Genomic DNA, 26,172 nt, shown 5'->3' with positions numbered 1-26,172 from the left:
TATAGACCCTTCTTAATGTCAATAATGTCCTCTAATCATATTCAAAACTCGGTAAAAAAAAACGTCCCAATACTGAAGGGGTTAATAGCTAGTAGTTATTGAAAGGTTTATCCAAGAGGGCACAGTTTAGTTAAGTTATCCCTATCACTCCGTGGTTTTCTTTGGTGCAGGTTGTGTGCAGCGAGACAAGGCGTGGGTTATATAATAGGGCTATTCAATATAACGGTCGCCTCTTTATAGCAGGATGCAGTTTGCTTTATTTCTACTTTGTTTTAAGGGTAACACAACCATTAGACAAACAGAAAAGGCCCACTTACATGTCAGTGCTCGAGCAGGTTTGATAGAGTTATGGAATGGGATAAATGTCATGTTGGCAGCACTGCACTGTCGTGTGGGTTATTGTTTGAAATGCCCGCCTGCTGAACTACTACTACTACTACTACTACTACTACTTATTCTTATTCTTGTTCTACTACTACTACTAAACAGTGAAACAGTGAAAACTACTACTACTTATTCTTATTCTTATTCTTATTCTTATTCTACTACTACTACTACTACTACTACTACTACTACTACTACTACTACTACTACTACTACTACTACTATCACCACCACCACCACCATCCACTAGGAAAATTTATATATCTACTAACCCACCCATAAAAAAATAAATAATTAGAACAAGAAACGTTTCCACACCCTCGCTCCCCACTCAACTCCTAACACCCCCCTTTCTCCCTCCCTCCCAAGGACACAAGTCTCACTGCGTACTTCGAAAGGGTTAACGGACAAATCAGACCGGTCGACATGTTTCTACCTGTAATCCTGCTTAACCCCTTCAGTACTGGGACGCATTTTTACCTTCAGATTTGTGTACCGTTATACCGTTTTATTGCCATTAGGAAGGGTCTAAAGGGGGTCAAAATATTCACTACCTTGACGCGTTTATTAGGACACATTTTTACCTTGAGATTTGTGTACCATTAGGCCGTTTTATTGCCATTAGGAAGGGTCTATGGGGGGTCAAGATTCAGTACCTTGACGCGTTTCCATATTCATTCTGGTTACTATTTGGTGATTTTATACAGCTTGAAAAACTTATGTGGGTGATTGAAATAGTGAAGACTGTGGCCATTAATCTTGTGAACTCCATAGACCCTTCCTAATGTCGATAAAATGGTCTAATCGTACACAAATCTCAAGGTAAAAATGTGTCCCAGTATTGAAGGAGTTAATGGCCACAGTCTTTATTACTCCAGTCCCCTATATAAGTTTCTGAAGCTGCAGAAAATCACCCAATAGTAAGCAGAGTGAATGTGAAAACCCGTCATGGTACTGAAGGGGTTAACTGTAGTCTTGTAAACTGTGGGTAGGACGGTCTGTGTGTGTGTGTGTGTGTGTGTGTGAAGTTACCTATTTATTGATTTATTTTATGTATTGTAGTTAGGCAAGGCTAATTTAGTAGGATGTGTTGCTTAAAAACGCTTTGTTATCTCACTGTTGACTCGTTGATGTGTATGGGCATAAGTCTCACCTGCCCACCTCTCCATCGTGGCAGCACCCACCAGATTGTTTCAGGAGTTGCACTCAGCGTGGGGACGTAATGCGCGGGTATATTGTGGCGACTATCCTGCCTTTCCTAAATCGTGTAGTGTATGTCCGTCTGTCCAGCAGCCACACCCGCCACAGCACACAATCATGTCATGACTCCGCTGCCTGTCATCCCCCCCGCCCCCTCACTGCACCTCCACACATCAGATATGTAGAAGTGTGTCTTGCCAAGTGTGGGCCATGCTGTGCTATGCTGTGCTGCCTCCGCGCTGCCACACCTGCTAACTATACCCACACGTGCACTTACACTTACTTATACCTGTGCGTTTGCTTCATTGCTTACCTACACAGTACTTTTAAACACTTACAAGACTACAGTAGAAATAGGTTTGCATTATATTTGTTTATTTATTCATTTCATTTTATTTATTTGTTTGTTATTATTATTATTATTATTATTATTATTATTATTATCATCATTGTTATTTGTTCTAGTGATAGATTAACAATTTTTTTTTGCATTTTGAGGTGGAGAAATATGGTTGGTAATCTGTGGTCTTTGAAAATATTCGTAGAGAGAAAGAGCATGTGAAACCGTTTTTTCACGTGAAACGTTTCCGTTTACAAAATCTGCGTTTCCTATAATCTGCTTTTCCTATCGAGACGAGACCGCCTCCCCAAACAACAACAACATCCCTAAAGAGAGAGAGAGAGAGGTGTCAGGACTCAGATCAAACACATTAATCCCTTCAGCACCATGCCGTTTCCATATTCATTTTGGTGACTACAGCTTCAGAAACTCATGTGGGGGTTAAAATAGTGAAGACTGTGGCCATTAATCTTGTGACCTCCAAAGACCCTTCCTAATGTCAATACAGTGGTCTGATAACTCCCCAAACTCATGATAAAGATGTGTCCCAGTACTGAAGGGGTTCACTTTAATAAATTGCAATGTTTGGCAAGTGTTAAAAAGTTAGGAAATGCACTTTTATTTGTATTCTTTATTTTATTTATTTATTTATTTGTTTATTTATTTTTTGCCAATTTATTTAAGGAGCGAATCCACGACATTTTTATAGATCAGTTGCTAACCTCTCTCTCTCTCTCTCTCTCTCTCTCTCTCTCTCTCTCTCTCTCTCTCTCTCTCTCTCTCTCTCTGTGTGTGTGTGTGTGTGTTTTCTTCCGTTTTGAGCGAGTGAGGGATTTGGGTGTGAATATCTCTCTCTCTCTCTCTCTCTCTCTCTCTCTCTCTCTCTCTCTCTCTCTCTCTCTCTCTCTCTCTCTCTCTCTCTCTCTCTCTCTCTCTCTCTCTCTCTCTCTCGAGTTTATTGTTATTTATTTGCTTGTTATTATTTTTATTTATTTTATTTACTTTCTTACTCATTTTGGCGGGTAAGGATGTATGTTGGTAAGTCTTTATCTCCCCTTATCTATGGCGGTGAGGGAACAGACCGTTATTGGCAACACTGGTACATAACGGCGTCCAAACTCACAATGTCACTTTTAAACGTTACTCTCAGCCATACTAGAAATTCACCAAGTTTCCGTAACTTTTGCATTTTTTTTTTTTTTTATTTATTTATTTATTTATTTATTTATTATTTTTTTTATCGCTAGCAGTACCATGACGCGTTTCCATATTCATTTTGGTTAATATTTAGTCATTTAAAAACTCAGTGGGGAATTAGAATTGTGAAGACTGTGGCCATTAATCTTCTGACCTCCATAGACTCTTCCTAATGCAAATAATGGTCTAATCGTACACAAATCTCTTGGTATAAATGTGTCCCAGTTTTGAAGGGGTTAATCACTAGCAGTATATTTCTACAGATAATGTTCTGAAACTCCTATTCTCAAAACACTTCTGTGATTCATCTCCGCTGTTTTAGGAGGATTTATTTAAGTTTATACGAGTTTTTTTAAGCTTTTTTGAGGTTCTAGAGGCAGAGTGACAAGATTTCTACATTATTAACTGGGGAAACACTTGAAAATCCCGCTATTATCTCATACCTTCATAGACCTTTCTTATTGCAAATAAAATGGTCTAATCATACACAAATCTCTTGTTCTAAATGTGTCCCAGTTTAATCACCAGCAGTGCATTTCTACAGATAATGTTCTGAAACTCCTATTCTCAAAACACTTCTGTGATTCATCTCTGCTGTTTTTTTAAGAGGGTTTATTCAAGTTTATACGAGTTTTTAAATATTTTTGAGGTTCTAGAGGCAGAGTGACAAGATTTCTACATTATTAACTGGAGAAACACTCATGAAAATCCCGCTAATCATCTCTGTGGCCATGGAAAATCTTCGTGGTAGAGAGCAGTGTTTTTGAGTACGGGCCATAGCGCCGGACATGTTTTCAAAAGCCTCTATAGATTAAGTTACACGTGCTTTGCTTTGTTTATGATTCTAGTGGCAGATTAACACGTTTTTTTTACTTTATTTTATGGGAAAGACGCCCTTGGAAACTCAATCATCATTGGGGTCTTTAAAAACAGCCGTGGTGAGAAAGCAAAGCCGTGATTTGTGTGGCTGTATTCGAAAACCACGGCTCTTTCACCACGGGTATTTTCCAAGGCCACAGAGATGGTTACCCGGGTTCTAAAATGCGCCTCTCGTGTTAGTAACATAAAAACCTTGTTAATCTGCCACTAGGACCGTAAAAACACCCTTGAAAACCCGTGATACTTCAAATAGCGTCAGTAGAAGTGCCGGTGTGAAGTGCTTCGGAACACAAAGTTAGCAAAGGTAGCAGAAGTGAATGAAGCATTGTCTGAGTTCCTTCACATTGCCATCCACTCACATTCTGGAACCTCGGTAGAAGAACGTTTTAGGAAGCTTTCATAGACAACTCACGGGAAGAACAAGACATGAACCTCAGTCTATGAAGTGACAGGCAAGGATGTAACCACGGAGCCAGGAAGCATCAGTGTGTGTTTGTGTTTGTGTTGCAAGGTCTTGTCAGTATCAGGAGCAGTTTCCTGTTGTGTGAGTAACTAAACACTGCATATCCAGACATCAGCTCATCCATCTCGCGCTCTATCAAATCTTCTCTAGTGTTCATGTATAGGTGTACATTAGTGTGGCTTTAACTAGTCTTCAGTGTAGCTTTGTATCTAGTTTTATTTAGCTTTATAGTGAGACTGGCTTTATCCAGTTCACATGAGTATCACATTTATATTAGCAGCTTTATTTCATGTTTTCACCTGCCTCTCCCACTCTTCCCCTACAGAATTGGAGAGGTGGTGGGATGTGTAGGAGTTTTGGGTGTGGAAAGCTAAGACAGAACAAAATACCACCTCTTAACACCACAAATAGATAAGGAGCTGTAGTACTGTTGTTGTATGGGGAGAGAGAGAAAGAAAATATACCACCTCTTAACACCACAAATAGATGGGAGCTGTAAGAGTGTTGATTTGTAGAGAGAGAGTGAGTATACCACCTGTTAACACCACGAATAGATAAGGAGTTCCAGTACTGTTGGTGTGGCTTTATCTCAGTATTAGAGAGGTGGTAGGAGGCGACATTTTTAGGTGTGGAAAGCTACAAAAAATGATAAAAAAGAAGAAATGGAAGATTTAAATACTGCCTCTTAACACCACAAATAGATATGGAGCTGTAATGCTGTTGGTGTGGCTTTATCTCACAGTATTGGGGAGGTGAAGGGGCAGTATTTGTAGGTGTGGAAAGCTGAGAGAGAGAGAGAGAACCAAATACCATCTCTTGCTGCTAGAAATGAATGGGGAGCTGTGTTACTGTTGGCACTATTTTATTTCATCTTCAGTTTAGTTAGATTAGGATGATAATGTCAAGATGAAGGTGTTGCCTTTATAACGAGGAAAGCAAGTGTCGCAGTGTGTGTGTGTGTGTGTATTGTGTCACTGCAAGGTTGTAATTGTGTTGTGTCACTGCAGTGTTGTAATGTGTGTGTGTGTGTGTGTGTGTATTGTGTCACTGCAAGGTTGTAGTGTGTGTGTGTGTGTATTTACCTAGTTGTATTTACTTAGTTGTAGTTTTACAGGGCCTGGGCTTTATGCTCGTGTGATCCCGTCTCCATATCTACACTTATCCAATTTCTCTTTAAAACTATGCACACTCGTTGCTGACACCACTTCCTCACTCAAACTGTTCCAAGTCTCAACACATCTTTGCGGGAAACTATATTTTTTAACATCTCTCAGACATCGTCCCTTCCTCAGTTTCTTACTATGCGATCTTGTGCTTCTAGTGTCATATTCTTCTACCAGGATTAGTTTCTCGTTATCCACTTCATCCATTCCGTTAATCAATTTATAAACTTGTATCAGATCCCCTCTCTCTCTTCTCTGTGTGTGTGTGTGTTTTGTGTCACAGCAAGGTTGTAATGTGTGTGTGTATTGTGTATCGTGTCACTGAAAGGTGGTTGGAGTAATTTTGTTGTTTGATGGTGTTAAAGGTAGTAACAAATAGTACCTTTGTGTAGGGCTTATAATTAACGTGCCTGATTTATTTAAGGTTTGACTGAAAAAACTATCTTATGCATTTTTAAAGATGTGATTCAGGAAACTATTTTTTGGTGCATTTCTTTACAAAGTTTAACTTAATTCGGTCATCTAAAATGTTCTATATTAACTTTGTACTTATGTAATGTTCTCTCTCTCTCTCTCTCTCTCTCTCTCTCTCTCTCTCTCTCTCTCTCTCTCTCTCTCTCTCTCTCTCTCTCTCTCTCTCTCTCTCACCTTTCTCTCTCTCTCTTTCAGGTAAGCATGTCTGCCTAGTTGGTGAGCCGCCACAGCACCGCCACCACCATGAAGGTTGTTGGGTATGTCGTGGTGATCAAACGCAGTGGGGCAGATGGGACACCCTACCCCATGGTCCACTCCAGCTGCTCCATTGGCCGCAACATTGAATGTGACATCCGGGTGCAGCTCAACTCTGTGTCCCAGCAGCAGTGTCGCATTGATGTGGACCCCAGCGGCAAGGTGAGGCTGTGTGTGTGTTTGTGTGTTTTGTAAGGTGTGGTGTGGTTGTGTGGGTGGATCAGAGGGTGTATTGTGTGTGGTTGGTTTTCTTTTTATATGTTAGAGGGGAAATCTGGCCTAGGTCAACAAGAATGAGTAAACAAAAATGCCCACTTTGATGTCAGTCCCCGAGGAGATTGAGTTAGTTAGCCAAAAGAATGGGGTAAATGTCTTGTTTGTTTTGTGCCTCATGCATAGACAGACTTTCGTGAGTGTATAATTGATTGCTTCTTGGATATTAAGTGTCTCTTTTTCATGTGTCTGTTACTTCTTGGATGTGAATTTTACTCTTTTTTCATATGGCTAGTCCTTATAGTAAGTTGTTAGTGGCAGTTACTGTGAGATGTTGCTTTCTTTGATGCACCTGACACATGGTGCTTTGTGGGATTATGGCAGTGATGAAAGACAGGATAGAACAACACTTTATTCCTGTGTCTCTCAACCACTGTCTTCCTCTGGTGATGGCAGGATAGAGCAACACTTTATTTCTCTGTCTCTTCAACCACTGTCTTCCTCTGGTGATGACAGGGTATAGCATCACTTTATTCCTCTTAACACTTCAACAGTTACCTTCCCTAAGAGAGTGCAAACAGAGGGGAACAGGAGAGGACTAATATACTTTTCCAGCAAATCAGAGCATTGGTGAAACATGGAAGTAAGTTATGGTATGTCCTGCATTTCACCACCACCACAATCTCTTGTTCAAATGTATACATGATGCTCTCTCACTTATCCAAATCTATACATCATAATCCTATCTCATTTATAATCAGTGCAACTTAATGCTAAGCTAAGGAATTTCTGCAGGCATACCTCACCAACATGACCCAGAATGGCCAGACAATGCTCAATGGGTACTCGCTGGCCCCCAAGGAGGTGTGCATGTTGAACCACAAGCAAGTCCTTAGTGTCGGGGAGAGGAAGTTCCGGTGGGAGTACCCTGAAGGATCATCCCTGGCCGTCAGTGCCCCCAGCAGCATTCCATCAGCTAACTATAAGATCCTCGTACCCGTAGACAAGTCACCGGTGTATCATCCCATTGCTAATAGAGGTGAGTTATGGTGCTCCTCTGTTGAAGGTTCAGCTTTGTGTTGCACCTCTGCCACACTCCTGTAAACCTTTCCTGTGTGTGTGTGTTATAATTGAGTGGTATTTAGATAAACAATTGCCCAGCTGTGAGAGGAAGGGAGGGACTGACTGACAAGTGATCTAAAGGGGTGGATCAGTAGGCTGCTTTGGAATAACTCTCTCTTTTTATGGCCTAGAATGTTGTGTAAGTGGAATCTATTTTGAATTAAAAGTAAGGTTATAGCATTGTTCTTGTCAGGATTCAAAAACTTTATCACAGGCTGTTGGCTTAATGCATGGTCTCAATTAACATGTCACTTCTGGGTACTTAGTCACCACTCACTTGAAATGATATTTCAGTGCACTTGTTTTTGTCTGAATCAATGCCACTTTCTTGACAGGAGCCGCAGCTCACAGGTGGAGCATTGATGAGCTGTCAGAGGCCAAGAGAAAGAAGGTTTCCTTTGGGCCACAGCTGAACCCTGAGCACTTTGACAAGCTCCTGCCACCTGCTACTCCAGTCAGTAAGGGAGACAAGCCAAACAGTACTCCAACCTTATCGATGGGCAGTGCTAGGAAGCCTGGGAGGGCGTCCATTGCCTCCACCTACGAGACCATTACAGAGAATGCCCCTGACACTCCAACCAAGAGCCTGCTGCGGCGAAGGAGCCCCACCCCAGTCAAGCCTTACCTTGCCCGCAGCCTTGGCATCAACATGGCCAAGCTGCAGGAGGAAGATTCTTCCTCCGTCCACTCCCCAGAGAGAGAAGGTTCAGACACCACTCAGGCCCAAACCACAATGAACACTGCAAAGTCTCCCAAAGTTTCAGGAAGCACAGAAACAACATCCAAGAGAACAGCCACACCTGTGTCAACACCTGGCCAGAAGACACCTAGGAAGATACAACCATCACCAGCCTCTGCTTCCCTGGCAAGGCTGACTCCCAAGACTCCAGACACATCACTATGCAAGACACCAAAGTCAGGCAGCAAGATTTCAGCCATAGCAACACCCAAGACCTCAAAAGTAGAATTATCCAACACTCCCAAGTCAACTCCTAAGATCTCGCCCAAATCAAGCCCCAAAACCCCAAAGTCCATCAAAAAGGTCATATCCACCAAAATAGCTCACCAGAAACTTGTATCCCCATACATTTCTGCTCGCACCTCACCAAAGTCAGAGAAGACAACACCCACCCGTGGTCCTGGCCGTCCCCGCAAGTCAGAGAGTCCTCAGGCAGCACCAGGCAGGGTATCACCAAACACACAGGAGGACTTCAAAGTTAAGGTGTCACCCAAACGGCCAGCAGACACATCCCCTGAAATTCCCCCTCAGAAGAAGCTAAAGAAGCTCTCTACTTTGCCCTCCACTGCAGCAACACCCAAAGTTGGAAATGCAAGAGTGCCGTCACCAAAGACTCCTAAGATGACGACACCCAAGTTTGTCACACCAAAGAAGTCCAGTAAGCATGTCAGTCCCAAACTTCTTACTCCAAAGGTGTCCACTGTGAAGCACGGGACTCCAAAGAATTCCCTTGCGCTAACCCCCAAAAGTTTGACAAAAGCTAAGAACATCACCAGCCCCAAGGGAACACCTGCTACACTAAAGTCTCTTAAAGCTGTCACTCCTAAAAGATTGTCTCCTAAGACTGCCACACTCAAGCTGTCAACACCCAAGTTTGCAACACCTAAGAAGCTAGCAACACCCAAGAAACTGTCATCACCCAAGTCTGCAACACCCAAATCTGTCTCTCCCAAGCTGTCAACACCCAAGAAACTGTCATCACCTGAATTTGCAACACCCAAATCTGCATCTCCCAAGCTATCAACACCCAAATCTACAACACCCAAGAAACTGTCATCACCTAAATTTGCAACACCCAAATCTGCCTCTCCTAAGCTGTCATCACCCAAGTCTGCAACACCCAAGAAGCTGTCATCACCCAAATCTGTGACACCCAAATCAGTCTCTCCCAAGCCTTCCTTTCGTAAGAATGTGTCACCTAAGTCTGCAAGTGCCAAGGATCTGTCAACACCCAAGTCTGTCTCTCCTAGAAATGTGTTGTCTCCTCAGTCTGCAAGTCATAAGAGGCCACCAACTCCCCAGTCATCCCCTAAGTTTGTCACACCAAAGAGGGTGTCAACTAAGGCCGCCGGTTCTAAGCGGCTGTCAACTCCAAAGTCTGCCTCTGCTAAGACACCATCAACTCCCCAATTTGCTAACCCTGAGGTGCTTGCATCCCCTCACTCTCTCACTCCATGGTCCGTGAGTCACATGACATTTGCTACACCCAAGTTTGCCAGTCCTGAAGTGATGGCTGCCCCTGCTGCTGCCAGTCCTACACTCACCAGCCCCAAGACCTTAACTCCACCCCAGTCTGCCAGTCCCAAGGCTGCAGCAACACCCAAGAACAGCCCATCAAGGTCAGCCAGTGGGAAGAGGTCAGTCACACCCAGGCATGTCAGTCCCAAGAGGCTGAAGACATCCACCACAGCAGACTTGAAGAAGCTCACCCCTCCTAGCTCTGCCAGTCCCAGGAACACCAAGACTCCTGCAGCAACACCACAGGCTGCTACCCCGCCAAGTCTGCTATTCTCAATTCTGCCCGTAAGAGGGTCACCATCAGGAGCCAGTCTTCTGCTACACCAGGAGTCAAGTCTGGTAAGTGAAGGCCTAGATTTTCTGTCCTCATTTTTCTCCACCTTTTATTCACACTGGCTGTATTCCTGACCATTCTGCTTCAGTAATCACTCCCTTTCATCAAACATCTGAGCTTCTTTGAATGTTTAGGATGTACCTTGCTGTGTTGATTCTCATGGTGTTCTCTGTCAGCAGCAGTCAAGAGTGTGGAGAGAAATCATGATCTTAAGTTCTCATCAGGAGTTTAGTGTTGTGTACGGTCTCATATAACACTACTTTGGACTCGTTATAGTGTTCTTTTGAGCTACAGCAGTAATAATGTGCCTTCCCTGTTATTCTTAGTTTTCTGTTCGTTTACATTTCCTCTTCCTCATAAATTTGGTCTTGTTTATCATTTTCAAGACAGTCTTTACATAGGTATTACAATTATTCATGCTTTACATAGTGTTCCACTCCTACTTCAACATTTCCTAACACAGTCTGGCTTTGTTGTTGATTGTGTTTATTGTGCTGTCTTGAGAATTCTTCTATTCTATACATAATTCTGACTCCTAACTAGTCTGTTGTCTTTCCATCATGTTATATACACAAACCTCTAGACTTTGCATTAGCCATTCACAGAAACATTATTCTAGATAGAATTTTCTTTCCTAATATTTTGTATAAAACTTTCAGTTATTAGCATGGCAGAATTGGTAAACTAGTAAACTAACTACTACAGAATATTTTGCACTGCCAGCTATGTAATACTTGAAAATACTTAGTGTTTATCTTTATTATCATACATATAGCATTAATCTTCCATGTTTTGGTCATTTTTACATGTAATAATGATTAATGGCTACTGTTTGTGTCACAGGTAAGCTGTCCAGGGTGCTGAAGGCCAAGACTCCGAAGTCATGGGCTGAAGTGCTGAAGAAAGGGTTGGCTGGGAAAAGAATGGCCCTTTCTCGCTCCCAGAAGGCTCGGGTGCTTCTTGCAGGAACCCAAAGCCTGCATAAGCCACACAGGTTGACCAAGCGCTCCCAGAAGGCAGAGGTTAGTGGCAGTGTGATGGCCTGGTCTGCTGTTACTTAGCTTTTGTCAGGATTGCTGTTGTGTAGGTTATGAGTGATAGAGAACCAGGGAACCCTTCACATATACAGGGAAGCTCTCTGTGATCTAAGGCTAGCTAAACTCTTTCCTTCCTTCCCTCTCTGTAATCCTAACTGCAGTGTACCAAAGTTACTTATTTCCATATCTCCTCAATACCCAGGAAGTCACTCCAATCACCTCCACAACAAATGCTTCCACCACTGGCCACGCCAATTCCCCAGCTCCAATCATCATTCGCGGCAAGACCACCCGGACGCCCAAGGTGTTCCGCAAGGGTCAGAAGCAGCAGTGCCTTACCAGCCAGCCCAGTCTTGGCAGTGAGATGGACAGTTGCATTAACCTGGATGGTCTAGCCTCTCTGATGTCCACCCCTAAGGCACCAGTGGAAGGTAAGCACACTCCTTGTCTCCCACCCTTGCCATATATTACAAGAGCCTGTCTGTTGACTACTTATGGTGAGCTCAGCTGTCTAGTTTGTCAAGAGGAGGATGATAGGCCCACCACTTATCCTCAAATTCAAATTCAAAAATTATTAGCCATATATACAGGAATTTCTCGAATTATGCAAGGGATATGTTTCTGAAGAGATTACACAGTGTAAAAATTGCATAAAGTGGACAAGATTACTGAAGTGAACTGTACAGTACATAGCAATTCCAGAGGATTGCATTCAGCTTATGTATGAGATTGGTCCATGTTTCTGTTTTGTTAAACTCTTATGCATTCTGTAAATTTGTCTGTGTTGTTTATCTCTCCCCTAACTCCTCTGACTATAGTAATTTCTTTAATTATTTATCTTCTAAAGTGGAGCATTTTCTGTCTGTATCCTTTAGTGGAGATCTCCATCCTTGGAGATATTAATGTTGGCTTTCCTATCCCTTCATTGACCATCTTGGTGAACTAGCCTTCAACTTAGTTATCCTCCATGACCTAGAGCAACTGGTGCAACACCCTACTTGTATTCCTGACCGTCTTGGAGATCCGCCCAACATTTTTTACCTTTTCCTTATCTCTAATCCTGCTTATGCTGTTACCCTATCTTCTCAGGTTCCTCTGATCACAATCTCCTATCTGTATCTTGTCCTATTTCTCCAATCCCTCCTCAGGATCCACCAAAGTGGAGATGCCTCTGGCATTTTATCTCTGCCAGTTGGGGAGACCTGAGGAGGTATTATGCTGATTTTCCCTGGAATGATTGCTGTTTCTCTGTCAGAGTCCCATCTCTGTGCTGATTGCATAATAGAGGTGATAGTGTCTGACATGGAGGCATAAATTCCTCATTCTTTCTCTCGACCTCAACCTTCTACACCTTGGTAAAACACAACTTATTATTGTGCTATACATGATAGAGGTTTCCCACAAAAGTTACTCAAGCCTTCCATCACCTGAATCTCACACACTTTATATTTCTGCCCGGAATCATGCCAAGTTTGTTCTTCAACTTGCCAAACATTTCTTCATCTTTCCCTCCTTTATTTCATCCTGATGGCACCTCTGCCATCTCTTCTGTCTCTAAAGCTGAACTCTTCTCTCGAACCTTTACTAACAACTCTGCTTTGGACGATTCTTGGCTTCTCTCTCCTTCTCCCCCATCTGACTATTTCATGTCTTTAATTAAAATTATTTGTAAAGATGTTTTCCATGTCCTTGCTGGCCTAAACCCTCAAAAGGCTTATGGACTGATAGGGTCCCTGTACTTGCACATTGCCTGGCCAAACTCTTTCAACTGTGTCTATTGACTTCTACCTTTCCTTCATGCTGGAAGTTTGCCTACATTCAGCCTGTTCCTAAAAAGGGTGACCGTTCTAATCCCTCAAACTATCGCCCTGTAACTTTAATCTCTTGCTTGTCTAAAGTCTGAATTTATTCTTAATAGAAAGATTCTTAAACATCAGTCACTTCATAATCTTCTATTTGATTGCCAGTATGGCTTCCATCAAGGTCACTTTACTGGTGATCTGGCTTTCCATACTGAGTTTTGGTCATCCTCTTTTAGAGATTTTGGCGTAATTTTTGCTGTCGCATTAGATATATCAAAAGCTTTTGATAGAGTTTGGCACAAAGCTTTGATCTAAACTATCCTTCTCTCTGCAACTTTAAGTTTCCTCTCTGACTGTTCTACTGCTGTTCTCCTAAATCTATTAACAGTGGTGTTCCTCAGGATTTTGTCCTGTCACACACTCTCTTCCTATTATTCATTAATGATCTTGACCAAACTTCTTGTCCTATCCACTCCTATGCTGATGATACCATCCTGCACCTTTCCACGTCCTTTCAGAGTAACCAACCATTTTGAAAATTTACAGTTCACACAGATATGCCACAGAACACCTGACTGATCTTTCTAAGATTTCTGATTAGGGCAGAAAAAACTTAGTTGTATTGATAGTTGTGTTCAATTCCTCCATATATAATTTCTACACAACCTTCCAGACAACTATCCCCTCTTCTTCAAGTAACACTGAACTGTCCTCATCTTCCACAATGAATATCCTTGGTCTGTATTTTACTCATAATCTAAACTGGAAACTTCACATCTTATCTTACTAAAACCGCTTCTATAAAGTTAGGCATTCTGAGTTGCCTCCATCAATTTTTCTGCAGATAAACAAATTTATTTAACAACCATTTAAAGATTCTTCAAAAGAATTTTTTTTTTATTTATTTATTTATTTTTTATTTATTATTAATACAATACTATTATAGTAAAGTGTTTTTAAGCTAAGCTTAACTATAAATGTCTCCCAACCCTCAATAGTTTATCAGGTTCTCAGCTAATTGATTCCATTTAATACACACATTATATGTTACAAATCTTTTTTATGTTTAGAAAATGGTGATTAGCATCATATGATTTCTATTTCTTGTCTTAGTATTATGGATTAGTTGAGCACTCTGTAATGAAGGATTGTTAATACATTTAGTCCCTTATATATATATATATATATATATATATATATATATATATATATATATATATATATATATATATATATTTCAAGCATTCCAGCTTGTAAATTTTACATCAAACGTTAGTAGCATTTTACTAAAGACTCTTCCTCTCTGTAGGAGGAAGTGTAGTGTCTCCCCCGACCAAGACAAGGGCCTCAGCCCGGAGCTCCCCAGCACAGCAGCAACACAAGGACCAGAGTTGCTCACCCGCCATGTCATCCGCCAGCTACAACTCCAACACTTCCGTCAACATGACCAACTTTGACTTCTCTGCTGTGAGGACTCCTGAGGTCACCAAAGACCACTTTGTGTCCTCTCTGGAGACTCCTGCTCTTTGCAGAACACCAGAGAGTGTCCTTAGAGACCCCACTGACAAACTAATGGCAGACTCCCCAGTGCAGGTGCCCATAGAGTCTGATGCCACCACCTTTGACTTTGGCAGTGCCCACACTCCAGATGTGACTCGGGATGAGTTTGTCTCTCCAGTGAGCGCCAGGTCAGACCGCCTCTCCCGCAGTGCAAAGACATTCAGGAAGTCCTCACAGGATGTAGCCAAAATTTTGGCAATCCCCAGGACTGCTGTCTCCACCCCTAAACCACAGGTGAAGCACTCCCACACACCAAGGAGTCTCCCTGCAGATTCTCAATTGGAGGAGCAACAAAATACAAGTGTCCAAGAGAGTCCACACAAAACCTCTAACACTGCCTCACCCGACAAGCCAACAGAAAACAGTGATTTGGTGCAAGAAACCCCCACCACAAGGCATGGCAGTACTCTGAAGACTGCAGGAACATCGTCTCAGGCCGACTATACTGATGTTGCTGGTGTGAAGAGACTCCTCCGAACACCCAAGCCTGCAGCAGAGTCACCTCAGGCTGACTACACTAATGTTGCAGGCATGAAAAAGTTGATGAAGACACCCAAGCCTGTTGCTGAATCACCTCAGGCTGACTACAACAATGTTGCAGGCATGAAGAAGCTGATGAAGACACCCAAGCCTGCAGCAGAGTCACCTCAGGCTGACTATACTGATGTTGCGGGCATGAAGAAGCTGATGAAGACACCCAAGCCTGCTGCTGAATCACCTCAGGCTGACTACACCAATGTTGCAGGCATGAAGAAGCTGATGAAGACACCCAAGCCTGCTGCTGAATCACCTCAGGCTGATTATACCAATGTTGCAGGCATGAAAAAGTTACTGCAGACACCTAAGCCTGCTGCTGAATCACCTCAGGCTGATTACACTAATGTTGCAGGCATGAAAAAACTGATGAGAACACCCAAGCCTGCTGCTGAATCACCTCAGGCTGACTATACAGATGTTGCAGGCATGAAGAGACTCCTGCGAACACCCAAGCCTGTCGCTGAATCACCTCAACCTGATTACACAAATGTTGCAGGCATGAAAAAGTTACTGCAGACACCCAAGCCTGTGGCAGAGTCACCTCAGGCTGATTACACCAATGTTGCAGGCATGAAGAAGCTGATGAAGACACCCAAGCCTGCTGCAGAGTCACCACAGGCAGACTACACCAACGTTGCAGGTGTAGGAAAGTTACTGAGGACTCCCAGACCAACTGTGGCATCTCCCAAAGCTGGCTATTCCAATGTGACCGGTGTGGACAAGCTGTTGAGGACGCCTCAGCCTCAAGGACGTGTGCCAGAGGCTGATTACACCAATGTGGCAGGTGTCAAAAGACTACTGGGGACACCCAAGCTGGCAGGGGCTTCACCTACTGCAGATTACACGAATGTTGCCGGTGTGAGACACCTCATGCGTTCCCCGAAGACTCCTCCGTGTACACCTGAAACTGACTTCACAGGTGTTGATGTTCTACTCACCACACCTGAACCATACTTGGAGGATGGCCAGGTGGCAAGGCATGCCAGCCCCAAAAGGACCAGAAAGACACCTTTGGCAGACCAGACCAATGTTGACCTCTCCCAGGCCACTGTGGAAGGTGGGAAAAGGAAGGTGGTGAACCTTCAGGAATTGTCTGCATCCTCCACCTCTCCATCGGAAAACATTCCACCCAGTGGTGAGGTAGAGGAGTCAGGGATCCGGAGGTCCCAGCGGAACACCAAGGCTACCGGTGAGGAGACTGTGGTTACACCAGTCAGGCAGGTCAGATCCAGAAAGAAGATTGAGGAATGCGTCTTGGAACTGGTGCAGTCACCAGTTAGAACCACTCGGTCCTTGAGGTCCACACCACTAAGTGAAAGACCAACACCCACAAGAACATCAAAAAGAACTGCTGCCAGGAAAGAGAAGGAAACAAAACCATCATCCCCACAAAGTGAATCAGTCAAGTCTCCCGTTGCAGTGACAGAGCCACTGACAGTCCTGCAGGTCAGTAGTGATGCGAGTGCATCTGCAGCCACTCCAGATCTTGTCGAGACACCAGTAAAGACCAAGTCTAGAGGAAGACCACTCAAGAATACAGTGCTGGAAGTCAAGAGTGCCAGTACAGTGGAAAGAAAGGATGACACACCTGTGCTGAGAGGAAGAGGGAAGAGAGCAGCAGCTTCTCAGTCTCCTCCACCTGCTGCCAATGAAACTCCAGTGAAGGAATTGGTGGTAAGTACAACTGAAAATGACAAACCACAAAGAACGAGAGGCAGGAAGACCAAGACTGAGACTGTTGACATGTTGGAGGAAGAGAAGATTCCTGTTGCGGAGGAAGTGGTGAGGGCAACAAGAGTCACCAGGCGAAGGAAGGTTGTTGATCAGGTGGATGTGTCTGAACCTCTGCCCAAGAGACGAGTGCCGAGGACAGGGAAGAAGGAAGATGGTGATGGGAAGGCAGAGGATGTTGAGGATGAACCAGAGAGTAAGATGGCCACACCAGCCAAAAGAGGAAGGCCAGCAAAAACAAGAGGGAAGAAGGAAGACAAGGCAAGCAATGATTATGCAAATGTACTGAAGCAAGACACAGAGGTCACCACCACCCCAGCCAGGAGAGGAAGGCCACCAAAAACAAGAGGGAAGAAGGACAACAGTGGTGAAGATGTACCTGAGCAAAACAGTGAAGACACTGTGCCCACCCCAGCCAAAGGAGGAAGAGTACAGAACACAAGAGGAAAGAAGAGAGTTAAAGTTAAAGATGATGATAATGATGAAGAGGGAGAAGATAACACCAAAGACAAAGACACCATGTCTACGCCACCTAAACGAGGGAGGAGGGTGCTGGGAACAAGAATTAACAAGGAAGAGGATGATGATATGGGTCAAGTGGAAGCTGTGGAAAATATTCTTACTCAAAACAATGAAGACAACCAATCCAAATCCACACCAGCAAAGAGAGGCAGAACACAGAGAACAAGAAGGGCAAAGCAAGAGGAGGAGGAGGAGGAGGACAGGCAGAACCTGCCACAACAAGATGAAGACAAGTCTTCTAAGAGAAGAGGAAGGACACTGAAAACGAGAGGTAGGAAGGAAGAAAAGGATGGAGACAAGGAGAATGTTCCGAGACAAAACAGTGAAGATAATGAAGACAAATCCACTGTGGCCAAGAGGGAGAGGACACAGAAAACAAGAGGCAAGAAGGAAGAAAAGGATGACAATGAAGTAGAAGACAAGGAGAATGTGCCAACACAAAACACCAAAGATGAAGACACAACTGAATTGTCTCAACCCAAGAGAGGCAGGAAGGCACAGAAGGCCACTGAGGAACCTGAAGTGCCCGCTGCCAGGGCCACAAGGAGGAGAGGCAAGGCGGAGGCTGTTTCTTCCCCTGAGGCCAGGTAAGCATTGACAGATATTACTCAATTAGTCAGTAGTAATGAAAGTCACATTTCACTGTGGGTAGAACATGAAACGTTTAGTCGTAACACTTGTAACTGTGCATAAACAAGCATTACCATTTTTCAGTTGTAAAGGATGATTGTTGGGTTGCCATCTGTCACTGTTTGACCCACAGCCTGATTTTGGTTGTGGGTTCCTCTCACTGAGAAAGATTGATGTATTTATATTAATTTATCACACAATACTCCACCACAAAGCTAACCAGACCACCTTCTTCCTTTCAGGCCTACTCGGGTGACCCGGGCTCGCAAGTGTCTTGTATAAAAAAAAGTACAACTCCAGTACCTAGCTACTGTTCTGTTAATATAGATTTGAGTTAAACTCCTTCATGTACAGCCTGTAACACACTTTTCTGCTAGTTTAGTAAACCTGGCTAGTTCAACTAGTTATTAAATATTTAGAAGGATCAGATGTAGGTGTATGGATAAGACAAACACCTGCATTTAAGGAAAACTACTTTTAATATATTTTTGGAGCAAGCCACTTTTATGAGCAGTTTGATTCTGCAAGTGAGTAAGAAGCAAGTTTCTTAACTTTATTTTTATTTTAACAAAAATAAATTTTGGAAAAAAGGCTTGCTACCTTAATAGGATTACTCTTCAGTAAACATGTGTGCTGATTAATTGAATCCATACTGTTGAGTTGGGCACATAGACATGGCACTGGCACTGGCAGGTCCTCTCTCTGCCTTGTCAATCTGGTTTAATTAATTTTTAATTGTGCAGACTTGCTTTATATTGCAAAATCCTTATTTTGTTTTTATTTGTTTTTAGATTTTTGTGTAATTTGATATTTTTAATCATATAGGTACCTTAAAAATAAATGGCTTTGATGAGTAAAAGTCAATGTTTTGAAATAAGGCAAAAGTGTCTTAAGCCAGCAAGTGCCACCATATTTATGTGCCTCGTGAAGGCAAAGATAGCGCTGTAATGGTCCAGGTCAGTGACAGGCTATTGCAGCTTACAACTGTGTTGTTCTCTGGAGTGTTGAGAGGGACAACATACCTGTGGTTAATTAAGACATTTGTTGCTAGGGTATTTAAATAGCAGCAACCTGCCTCTCATACTAAGGAAGCTTAGAAGTTGTATGTTGTATGGATCATAATGGAAGTGGTGGCAATAGTGCGTTTCTGGTTTTAGTTGCATGATATTTTGTATATATGCACATTGATATTTATGAACAAATAGATTGTACTAAGTTATAGGTCTTAGATTCAATCTAGACAAAATTATAACTAACTCAATTGTAAATTAATTCAGCATTTACTTTTATAAATATAAGGTCAATCCAAGCCTTCTATACTGATTTCATTCCATTTTATTTTTCCAAACAAATAATGAACTGAGAGAGTGAGTACCTTTTACTGCATTTGTATATTTCACTGAAGCTGCTGCTGGTCCTCCCACGCCTCAGAAGATGAACCTGTTCCGCACCACTACCAGGCACGACGCAAAGAAGAAAACCAGACCCAGAAAGATTAGCAGCTTGTCTGTGTTCTCCCGACGCCCGTACTTGTTCAGGATTTTCCGTGCCTGACTGATGACGGAGCCCATTGTCTTCAGTTCCTCATGGGTGCTGGTCAGGTTCTGTGATCCCTCCACTGAAAAGATTTCAAAGATTGATTCTATACGAATAGTACAGCTGGTCACTGAGCAGGCAGCAAGGAAAGGAAAGCTATACTGGATTGGTGACAATGTCTGTGACTAATTTGGTGCACCATTCAAAGCCACAATATTATAGTCTAATCAGGCTTAATTTACGGCTGTGGTGTGGCACGTTTCCCAAAAATGCTATGTGAAATGGAAGTTATTGGTGTACAAGGCATCGCAAATACTATCAATTCAGATGTATAAAATTTCCACTTCTGTATATAGATGGCTGAATCAATAGTAACCATCATATGCATAAAAAAAACTATATAGTACCATACAAACATGGCATACATATTCAACAGTGTTGCTGATATCAACTGTAGTAACTTATAATGGTACTTAGTGTATGTTTAGAGTGTGTAATAATATCAGCGTTACAGATACACTGTACAGAGACTCTCGCCCCCCCAACGGCTGTAAATTAAGGCTGGTCAGACTATAATTATCATATTTGACAGCATTTGGGACACAATGTTTTTTCAAATATTTCAATGTCCCTGCATCTAATATGTGAAGTTGAAGCTTATCTTCTCCTTGACCCTCACTAACTTAACTTATAATCAGTACTTCTACTTACCCTAACTGCATGCATCATTATTTTATTGCTGGTATAATTATTACTTTAAGAACAAATCATCTTAAAAATTCAAGCAATCTAACCTGCAAGGCTGATGTATGTTTATTAATATCAGCTGATCAGAACCATGACTCTGCCTTCTGATGGTGAGGAGTAACAGCAAGTTTATGATCACAACAAAAAACATCAACATCCTCACCATTATGGGAGCTGGAGGAAAAAGATTGAGCTATACAATCTCCTACAAACTACAAGTGATAGATTATGCCTAGGTACAGCAGCAGCAAGGGCTTTTGGACCACCACTTAAAAAAAAAGTGTCTAGTGACAGCAAGAAGACCAACTGAAGAGCACAAGGAAAGGTAAACATAACCTTTGTTGCCCAGCCCCACATTGGCCAGAACTTGATAACAAAAATGTGCATGGTAAATGAGGAAAATTCAGGGAGAAGTGTTTATACCAAAAAGATAATTCATGAGGGCAGGAAAGTAGCAGCATATGCTTAAATACACTAAAAACTTTTCCCTGAAACTAGCATATGCTTGAATACACTAAAATCTTTATTTCAAGAAACTGATCTATTGAAATGTGGGGTGCATCCTATATGCCGTCAAATACAGTAATTACCATAAGTATTTGGTCAAGTCCTTGACATCCTGCAGACACCAGACCACCTGTGTGCCTTACAGTAAACCACAATCGTCTTCATCAGTGGTTCTCAAACTGTTCTGTGAAGACCCTTCAAAGGTTCTGTGGCAAAAATCTGTCAAAACTTTACTTTTATTTATTAACATGAACAGGAATTAGTAAAATCAAATATCAAAGGGATGAAATCTTGCATTTTAAAAGAGAGAGAGAGAGAGAGCGGACTACGTGAAGTCCATGTCCATTTAGCGCCTGTAATTACATATGGGAGGTTCTATCTATATTGGATGAAGGGATTGTAGGCGGTTCTGCCGAATACCAGAAATGCGAAAGGGTTCAGCAAATTTGAAAAATTTGAGAACCACTGATGTACATCCACATCACATACCACTCCTTGGCCAATGGTGCTGGAACATTCCTAGATCTTATATTGATTTCTATCCATCAATTCTCAATGTGGTTCAGGTCTTAACTGTTCCCACCACAAAATTTCAATAAATGATTGTGCATCTGTTCCAAACTTTAAATAGTTCTGCTACACTGTTCACAAAATTAAACAGAACTACAGAGTCAACAATCCAAGACAGTGGGGTGACACTGCCTGCACATTCCTCCCCACAGGTATGCATTACAGTAAGGTATGCAACATTGAACATAATTAATTTCCAATATGTTCTTTATAGCAAATGTGCATTAAGGAGACTGAAGAATCCATGAGAAAAAACAAATTTGTTCCTCAAACAATATTTCACAGTTATAATAAAGACATCAAAATTAGCACATCACTACAACATTTGGGATAACACAACAAACATGTACAGAATCTGCCAGAGTATTATGCCTGTTCCTGAATTCTTACTATCCTGAGATTGCACATTATTACTGTAAGGTTTATGTTGCTCTGGTAAGTATTGGCCACATTTATCTCCTGTCACCATCAAACATATACATACTGTAAATCTCACCCAAGGCGCACTCTCTCTCTCTCTCTCTCTGTGTGTGTATTTACCTAGTTGTATTGTACAGGGTTCGAGTGGGGCTCATAGTGTCCTGTCTCCATATCTCCATTTATCTCATTTTTCTTTAAAGTTAAGCACATTATGTGCTGTAACAACTTCATCACTCAATGCATTCCACTTTTCCACTGTTCTATGTGAAAAATTGGATTTTCCAATATCCTTCACAGACTGCCTCTTTCTGATCTTTGCATGTCATCTTGTCCTTCCAGCTTCATCTACCACCAACCCCAAGTCTTGCTTGTCTATCTTTTCAATGCCATTAACTATTTTATACATTGTTATTAGATCCCTTCTTTCTCTTCTATCTTATAAGGTTGGCAGTCCCATTTCCTTCAGCCTTTCTTCTTATGTTAGGTCCTTTATTTTTGGCACCATCTTTGTAGCTATCCTCTGGATCTGTTCTAATTTTCTGATATCCTTTTTCAAGCTTGGCAACCACACCACTGCAGCATATTCCAATTGTGGACATATCATATCATAATAATTTTTTGCATCATATCCTGATCCAGGTACTGAAATACTACCCTAATATTAGCCAGCATTTTATAAATTGTTTCAAATATTTTACATATGTGTTTTTCAGGGCTCAGTGTTTCTTGCATGACCACTCCCAGATCTTTTTCTTCTTTAGTCTTTATTATTTGTTTCTCTCCCATCAAATAGTTCCATACTGGTCTTCTCTTACTCTTTCCTAATTCCATTACATGGCATTTCTTGGCATTGAATTATAACTTCCACTCCTTATTCCACTCATAAATTTTGTCTATATCTTCCTGGAGTAGCAAACAATCTTCTTGGGTCTTAATTATTCTTAACAATTTTGCATCATCAGCAAATAAATTGATATAGCTGGTCACTCCGTACTGTTCGTTGTTTACATACCCGGAACATAACGAGTGCTAACACTGATCCCTGCAGGACTCCAGTTGATACTTTACTCCAGGATGAGTACGTGTCCCTGATCACAGTTCTCATCTCTTAGTCCGTCAAGTAATCCCTCATCCAATCTAATACTATTCCTCTCAGTCCTCCTACGTTCTCCAATTTCCAAAATATTCTGTTATGAGGGATCCTATCAAAAGCCTTTTTTATATCCAGGTACAGTGTCTACCCATCCATCACTGCTCTCCAGTCTTTCCACTACTCTTTGAGTAGAAACTTAATAAATTTGACACACATGACCTTCCTGTCCTGAACCCAAATTGTCTATTCGATATAACTTGTTTTTTTTCCAGATATTTAATCCATTTTTCTTTGATAACAATTTCACATATTTTGTCCACAACACTTGTAAGTCACACCAGTCTGTAATTTAATGCCTCAGTTGACTTTCCTCCTTTGAACATTAAGATTATGTTGGCTCTCTTCCATTCCAGTAGTACTCTCTCTTCTTTTAATGAGCTTGTAACAATTTCCTAAACTGGTTCTAACAACTGATCTTTACAGTCCTTTGGTGCCTAGCCCGACACACCGTCCAATCCCATAATTTTTCTGACATCCAAATTTCTTATTACTCTTCCAATTTCTTCTTTGTGCACTATGATTTCTTGCAAGCCTTGACAGTGCAATGTCCTATTTGGTTTTGTAAAACCCTCTTCTTTAGTGAAAACAGTCTTGAAACTCATTCATTATTTCATTACTTTCCTCTGCTGTCTTCCCTCCTCCTGTGTGCGTGTGTGTGTGTTTTTACCTAGTTTTAGTTTTACAGGGCCTGGGCTTTATGCTCGTGTGGCCCCGTCTCCATATCTACACTTATCCAATTTTTCTTTAAAACTATGTACACTCTTTGCTGATACCACTTCCTCACTCAAACTGTTCGAAGTCTCAACACATCTTTGCAGGAAACTAAATTTTTTAACATCTCTCAGATATCGTCCCTTCCTTAGTTTCTTACTATGCGATCTTGTGCTTCTAAAGTCATATTCTTCTCTCAGGATCAGTTTCTCATTATCCACTTCATCCATTTCGTTAATCAATTTATAAACTTGTATCAGATCCCCTCTCTCTCTTCTCTGCTCCAAGGTTGGTAGATCCATTGCCTTTAGTCTCTCCTCATATGCCATCCCTTTAAATTCTGGAACCATTCTTGTAGCCATTTTTGTAGTCTCTAATTTTCTTATGTGTTTCTTTTTATGGGGAGTCCACACAACTCCTGCATATTCCAATGTAGGTCTTATTTTAGTACTTATCAATTTCTTCATCATTTCCTTGTCCATATAGTGAAATGCTACTCCAATATTCCTTAGCAAATTATACGTGTGTGTGTGTGTGTGTGTGTGTGTGTGTGTATTTACCTAGTTTTAGTTTTACAGGGACTGGTCTTTATGCTTGTGTGGCCCCATCTCCATATCTACACTTCTCCAATCTTACTTTAAAAGTATGCACACTCGTTGCAGACACTACTTCTTCATTCAAACTGTTCCACATCTCAATACATCTTTGCGGGAAACTATATTTTTTAACATCTCTCAGACATCTTCCCTTTCTCAGCTTTTTACTATGCGATCTTGTGCTTCGAATGTCATATTCTTCTCTCAGGATCAGTTTCTCATTATCCACTTGGTCCATTTCGTTGATCAATTTATAAACTAGTATCAGATCCCCTCTCTCCCTTCTTTGTTCCAGGGTTGGTAGATCCATAGCCTTTAGTCTCTCCTCATATGTCATCCCTTCCAATTCTGGAACCATTCTTGTAGACTTTTTTTGTAGTCTCTCCAACTTCCTTATGTGTTTCTTTTTATGAGTGGTCCACACTACTCCTGCATATTCCAATCTGGGTCTTGTTATAGTACTTATCAATTTCTTCATCATTTCTTTGTCCATGTAGTGAAATGCTACTCCAATATTCCTTAGCAAATTATGTCTCTCTAAAAATTCTATCAATATGGCTTACCGGTCGATTGTTTTCTTCCATCGTCACTCCTAAGTCCCTTCCTTTTTTTACTTTCTCCAGTTCTACTCCATCTCCCATCTTATAGATTCCCACGAGTCATGTGTGTGTGTGTGCATGTATTTACCTAGTTGTAGTTTTACAGGGCCTGGGCTTTATGCTCGTGTGTTCCTGTCTCCATATCTACACTTATCCAATTTTTCTTTAAAACTATGCACACTCTTTGCTGACACCACTTCCTCACTCAAACTGTTCCAAGTCTCAACACATCTTTATGGAAACTAAATTTTTAACATCTCTCAGACATCGTCCCTTCCTTAGTTTCTTACTATGCGATCTTGTGCTTCTAAAATCATATTCTTCTCTCAGGATCAGTTTCTCATTATCCACTTCATCCATTCCATTAATCAATTTATAAACTTGTATCAGATCCCTCTCTCTTCTCTGCTCCAAGGTTGGTAGATCCATTGCCTTTAGTCTCTCCTCATATGCCATCCCTTTAAATTCTGGAACCATTCTTGTAGCCATTTTTGTAGTCTCTAATTTTCTTATGTGTTTCTTTTATGGGAGTCCACACAACTCCTGCATATTCCAATCTAGGTCTTATTTTAGTACTTATCAATTTCTTCATCATTTCCTTGTCCATATAGTGAAATGCTACTCCAATATTCCTTAGCAAATTATCGTCTCTCTGAAAATTCTATCAATATGGCTTACCGGTTGATTATTTTCTTCCATTGTCACTCCCAAGTCCTTTTCCTTTTTACTTTTTCTAGTTCTACTCCATCTCCCATCTTATAGATTCCCACTGGTCGTCTTTCACTTTTTCCCATTTCCATGACATGGCTTTTGTCCACATTGAATTCCATCTCCCATTTTTTGCTCCATTTCCAGATCTTGTTTAAGTCTTCCTGTAGTATTTCACAATCCTCTTTTGTTTAATGACTCTGCACAGTTTCGCATCGTCCGCAAACAGATTTATGTAGCTGTTCACTCCTCTGGCATGTCATTTATATATACGAGAAAAAGTATTGGTGCCAATACTGACCCCTGTGGCACTCCGCTGTCTACTGTTCTCCACTTGGACTTCATATCTTTAACTATCGTCCTTATTTCTCTCCCCCTTAAGTAATTCTTCATCCATCTCAATGTGCTTCCTTTTAAGCCACCCTTCTCCTCTAACTTCCATAGTAATCTTTCATGTGGCACTTTATCAAAAGCCTTTTTTAGATCTAAATAAATACAGTCAATCCATCCTCTCTCTCTTGTACT

At 41.6% G+C, this 26,172-nt stretch overlaps 2 protein-coding genes across 3 annotated transcripts in view; one reads left to right on the top strand and one right to left on the bottom strand.

The window, feature by feature from the left end:
- The first annotated feature begins 1,606 nt into the window (after nt 1-1,606).
- Nucleotides 1,607-19,415, top strand: LOC123512559 (mucin-17-like). The gene is made up of 9 exons (XM_045268987.1): nt 1,607-1,875; nt 6,331-6,517; nt 7,364-7,607; nt 8,026-10,085; nt 10,148-10,286; nt 11,125-11,303; nt 11,521-11,749; nt 14,430-18,057; nt 18,343-19,415. The coding sequence occupies exons 1-9, from the start codon at nt 1,607-1,609 to the stop codon at nt 18,380-18,382; spliced, it is 6,975 nt and encodes a 2,324-aa protein (XP_045124922.1). The 3' UTR covers nt 18,383-19,415.
- LOC123512851 (vesicle transport protein SEC20-like) overlaps nt 18,561-26,172 on the bottom strand; it is a 33,473-nt gene continuing 25,861 nt past the window's right edge. For both annotated transcript variants that reach the window (XM_045269494.1, XM_045269495.1), the window contains 2 exons: nt 19,476-19,718; nt 18,561-19,122 (listed from right to left, as the gene is read on the bottom strand). In XM_045269494.1, the coding sequence (XP_045125429.1) occupies nt 19,528-19,718 (191 nt within the window). In that variant the 3' untranslated portion in view covers nt 18,561-19,122; nt 19,476-19,527. The remainder of the gene's footprint in view (nt 19,123-19,475; nt 19,719-26,172) is intronic.

The sequence above is a fragment of the Portunus trituberculatus genome, chromosome 34 (assembly GCF_017591435.1).
Source record: "Portunus trituberculatus isolate SZX2019 chromosome 34, ASM1759143v1, whole genome shotgun sequence".
In the NCBI taxonomy this organism is placed as follows: Eukaryota; Metazoa; Arthropoda; class Malacostraca; order Decapoda; family Portunidae; genus Portunus; species Portunus trituberculatus.
The sequence above is the reverse complement of the archived record's forward strand: the minus strand, read 5'-3'. Positions and strand labels throughout refer to the sequence as shown.